We start from the raw sequence: 4,636 nt of genomic DNA, 5'->3' as shown, positions 1-4,636 counted from the left end.
AATACTGCACTATACTATATATTATACTACACTAATACTGCACTATACTATATATTATACTACACTAATACTGCACTACACTATGTATTATACTACACTAATACTGCACTATACTATATATTATACTACACTAATACTGCACTACACTATGTATTATACTATACTAATACTGCACTATACTATATATTATACTATACTAATACTGCACTAATACAACCTGCCGATACCTTCATCTACATATTTATCATTATTATTTAAACAGCTCCACATTTTTGTATTCCCATCTTGTATATATTCAAATATTTGTTCTTGTATTTTATCCTTTTATTATTTCATGTAGATTGTATCCTAGTATTTCATTTATATTTATATTCTGTGTTGTGTGACTGATTCTGCTGCTGTAACACTTATTTCCCATTATATTGGGATCAATATCTATCTATCTAACTATCTATCTATCTATCTATCTATCCATCTTTCTATGTATCCATCTATCTATCTATCTATCGATCTATCCATCTATCTATCCATCCATCTATCTATCTATCTATCTATCTATCTATCTATCTATCTATCTATCCATCCATCCATCTATCTATCTATCTATCTATCTATCTATCTATCTATCTATCTATCTATCTATCGATCTATCCATCTATCTATCCATCCATCTATCTATCTATCTATCTATCTATCTATCTATATATCTATCTATCTATCTATCTATCTATCTATCTATCTATCTATCTATCTATCTATCTATCTATCTATCTATCTATCTATCCATCCATCTATCTATCTATCTATACATCTATCTATCTATCCATCCATCTATCTCTCTATCTAACAACAGGAGAATGTAGACTATGTTTTATTTCCTTTACTTCAGATGCTCCTGATACCCGTCCCACTAGATTTTGATGAAGTCCTCTTCTCTTACCTCAGCCCTGTGTTGAGGAGAGCGGGCAGTATTCTCCCGGGGCTGCAGCCCTCCACCAGCGCTTCCAGGGCCAGGTGAGCCTGATCTAGAATAAAGACGTTGGTGGTCTGGGCGAACTTCAGCAGCAGGACGGGGCCGGTCCACTCGGCCTCGGGGTCCATGGCCCTCCCCAGGTGAACGTGGAGCTTTGCCACGGTGGCCATCGCAGCACAGGCCACACCAGAGCGCAAGTTATTCACCTAGATAATAGAGAAAAGAATAGATTAGAATAAAAAGCCTTTATTGTCATTATACACAATTGCAGCACCTGTGCAATGAGATTGCGCAATGAGATTGCACAGGTGCACCGAGGTAATTGGTGTTACATTACCTCTTCTTCACCAGAGAAACAATGAGGAACATGTCTACAATACTTCTTCTGCACCAGAAAAACAATGAGGAACATGTCTACAATACTTCTTCTGCACCAGAAAAACAATGAGGAACATGTCTACAATACTTCTTCTGCACCAGAAAAACAAAGAGGAACATGTCTACAATTCCTCTTCTGCACCAGAGAAACAATGAGGAACATGTCTACAATACCTCTTCTGCACCACAGAAACAAAGAGGAACATGTCTACAATACCTCTTCTGGACCAGAGAAACAAAGAGGAACATGTCTACAATACCTCTTCTGCACCAGAGAAACAAAGAGGAACATGTCTACAATTCCTCTTCTGGACCAGAGAAACAAAGAGGAACATGTCTACAATACCTCTTCTGCACCAGAGAAACAAAGAGGAACATTTCTACAATACCTCTTCTGCACCAGAGAAACAAAGAGGAACATTTCTACAATACCTCTTCTGGACCAGAGAAACAAAGAGGAACATTTCTACAATACCTCTTCTGCACCAGAGAAACAAAGAGGAACATGTCTACAATACCTCTTCTGCACCAGAGAAACAAAGAGGAACATGTCTACGATACCTCTTCTGCGAGGACCAGGCAGACTTCGTGCAGTTTGGTCTGCAGTAACGCCGGGTGGTGTTGCACCAGAGCTCGAACCGTCTTCAGTGCGTCCAGTTTCTTCTCCCTGTGATCAAACGCTGGTTATTCTCTGTCAAATCTATTTGTAAAGACTACACTGAACTACTGTGATATTTATGTCCTACCAGTCGTCAGAGGACAGCTGTGTGAGGGACAGGGACAGTTTCTCTGCAGGTTTGCTGAAGGGCTGGAGGTCTTCTTCTGCCCCGACAGCCTTTGCCCGGAGCTTTGTCCCACGGCGAGGTCCTTTTCGGTTGGGTGGGGCAGCTTTGGATGGAGGTGCTGGTGCCTTGGGGGCCAACGCCGGGGTCCTACTGGGGGGTGCTGGTTGGTGACTAACCCTAACCCGGGAAGGACCCTGGTCGGGCTGGATCATCTCAACAGTCCCAAGGTCCTCTGATGTACTTCTTGAAGACTGGAGCTTTCTCTTCGCTGCCTTCTTGCCTGTTCAAATTGACAGCAAAATAATGATCAATCAGTCAATCAATCAATCAAAACGTATTTATATAGCACTCTACAGCAACCAGCAGGTATCCAAAGTGCTTCACATCAGAAACCAAGAGTAAAACACACATCATACAATGGAAAAGAAGAACATAGAAAACAGTAAAATCAGAAGAAAAGGTTACAAAGAAACTTTTCTAACTCAAACATTAGGTATAATTTCCTATAAATGAGGTTTATTGACCAAACATTCCACAAATAACTGTAAAACTAACGTTAATAAGCTAGTCTTACGTAGTGTTGAAAACGTCAAAAAGTTGCAAACCTTGAAAAAAAAATCGTTAAAAGTGTTGAAAAAGCAACAAAAATGTAAGAAAAAGTTAAAAACATCGATAAAAAGCCTCAACAAAAGTGTTGATTTTCAAAGTTGAGGGGAAGACGACACAAGGGTTATCGTACCTGCTCCACCACGCTTCGCCACCGGGATACAAGACGGTCTCGTGCCGGCTCTGGGAGGAGGAGTAGGGGGGAACGAGAGGAGTGAATTGTCCCTCAGCTCAGTGGGGGTGTGGAGGTCCACCGAGCTGAGGGGGGAGTCTGGACTCGGGCTCCTGGTTGCATCTCTCAGCTTGGCGATCTTACAGGCGACGATTGCCATCTGAGAGCCCAGACGCAGCTTCTTCTCCAAGAAAGGCTCGTCTTCTAACAACGTCCGTTTGGTGGTGGACGTCCAACCCCTGTGGTCCTCCTCTGCCATGGGCCGGGTCCTCCTCCCTGGAAGGGAGCATCTAGGGCTCCTTCTGGGAGACGCTGGAGGCTGAGGTAAGTGGGGGGTGTGCTGCTGGATGGAGAGTCCCATCCTCTCCAGAACAGCGTTGCTGCAGGCTCTCTGGGTCTCACACAGCTTCTCTGCATGGCGGAGGGCTGCAGCTAACTCAGCCGTCTCAGCTCTCTCCACGTCCCGGATCCGGGAATGACGGCTGGAACCACCAGCTTCTTCTTCTTGGTGGCTTTCTAGTGTCTGGAAAAAAAACATATTGTTTGTTTGTTGTTATTTGTGTTCTTAACTTTTGGACTTTGATGATGTGATTAGCTCCGAAATGGAAATGCTATTTCTGACGCTACACTGTAAATAATGGCTGTGAAATCTTCAGTTATGTAGCCTACTTTATATTCACAGTAACACTACTGTGTATGATTTTACAGTAAGATGCTGTGAAATTACATCAAAACCTTGTCGACATGACAACATCACAGTAGTCTAAGTATTACAGTCAAACTCACAGTAGTCTAAGTATTACAGTCGAAATCACAGTAGTCTAAGTATTACTGTTGAAATCACAGTAGTCTAAGGATTGCTGTAATTACTTTTGCAAATACACATCTCTACTTTCATAAATTTTTGGGCATCTTGTTCAATTTTATAGCAGTTGAATTTAATTTTTTTTCTTTAATTTTAGTCTAAATAATTCCTAATTTCTGCTTTTCAAAGTAAAAACATTAGGTATAATTTCCTATAAATGAGGTTTATTGAACATAAACCGTAAAACTAAAGTCAATAAGTTAGTGTTACATAGTGTTAAACGTCAAATAAAGTGACAAACATAAAAAACAACAACGTCAAAACTGTTAAAAAATGGGACAAAAACGTAGTTAAAGTAGTTAAAGTTAAAACATTGATAAAAAGCATTGGATTTCAATTTTGACGGGAAGTCAACACATGGGTCAATATCTTCTCTTTGAGCTGAAATCAGCTGCTTGGAATGACTAATATTTTGTTTAATGGTAAATATTCTGCAAAGATTTTCAATATATTTCAACATGGTGAATACAGAACTGCACATTTGCTTCAATGCATTTTGAATGTGTTTGAAAACAGCGTGTTAGCACTGGAACAACGTGCTGCAGATACATAAGTATTTTCCAGGTGGTTTTGACATTTAGTGACTTTAGTTTTGACCAATGCAGGTTAGTGATTTAAATTAAAAACTGTATTCATCTCTCCAACTATCTATCACCCCTCAGAAAAAGGTAACTTACATCAATGTCTTCCTTGGTGTTCATCTTCGTCTGACACCGTTGCATGAAGGCCTTGAACGTCTCACGAAAAGCCATGATGATCCAAAAAATGCTCACGAAAGTGTCAAGAAATGGCAGAACCAACAAGTGGTGGTGTCTCTGAGTAGGATCAGTGTGTGACTGACTGGTTCTGGACCCCCC

At 40.6% G+C, this 4,636-nt stretch overlaps 1 protein-coding gene across 1 annotated transcript in view; it reads right to left on the bottom strand.

The window, feature by feature from the left end:
• Positions 1 to 936: 936 nt before the first annotated feature.
• LOC117949031 overlaps positions 937 to 4,636 on the bottom strand; it is a 19,053-nt gene continuing 15,353 nt past the window's right edge. Inside the window, exons 2-5 of the mRNA XM_034879020.1 lie at positions 2,876 to 3,437; positions 2,098 to 2,416; positions 1,913 to 2,018; positions 937 to 1,179 (exon numbers count right to left, since the gene is read on the bottom strand). Of these exons, the coding sequence (XP_034734911.1) occupies positions 937 to 1,179; positions 1,913 to 2,018; positions 2,098 to 2,416; positions 2,876 to 3,275 (1,068 nt within the window). The 5' untranslated portion in view covers positions 3,276 to 3,437. The remainder of the gene's footprint in view (positions 1,180 to 1,912; positions 2,019 to 2,097; positions 2,417 to 2,875; positions 3,438 to 4,636) is intronic.

The sequence above is a fragment of the Etheostoma cragini genome, chromosome 8 (genome assembly GCF_013103735.1).
Source record: "Etheostoma cragini isolate CJK2018 chromosome 8, CSU_Ecrag_1.0, whole genome shotgun sequence".
Classification (NCBI taxonomy): Eukaryota; Metazoa; Chordata; class Actinopteri; order Perciformes; family Percidae; genus Etheostoma; species Etheostoma cragini.
Note: the sequence above shows the minus strand (reverse complement) of the source record. Positions and strands in the feature narration are given on the sequence as shown.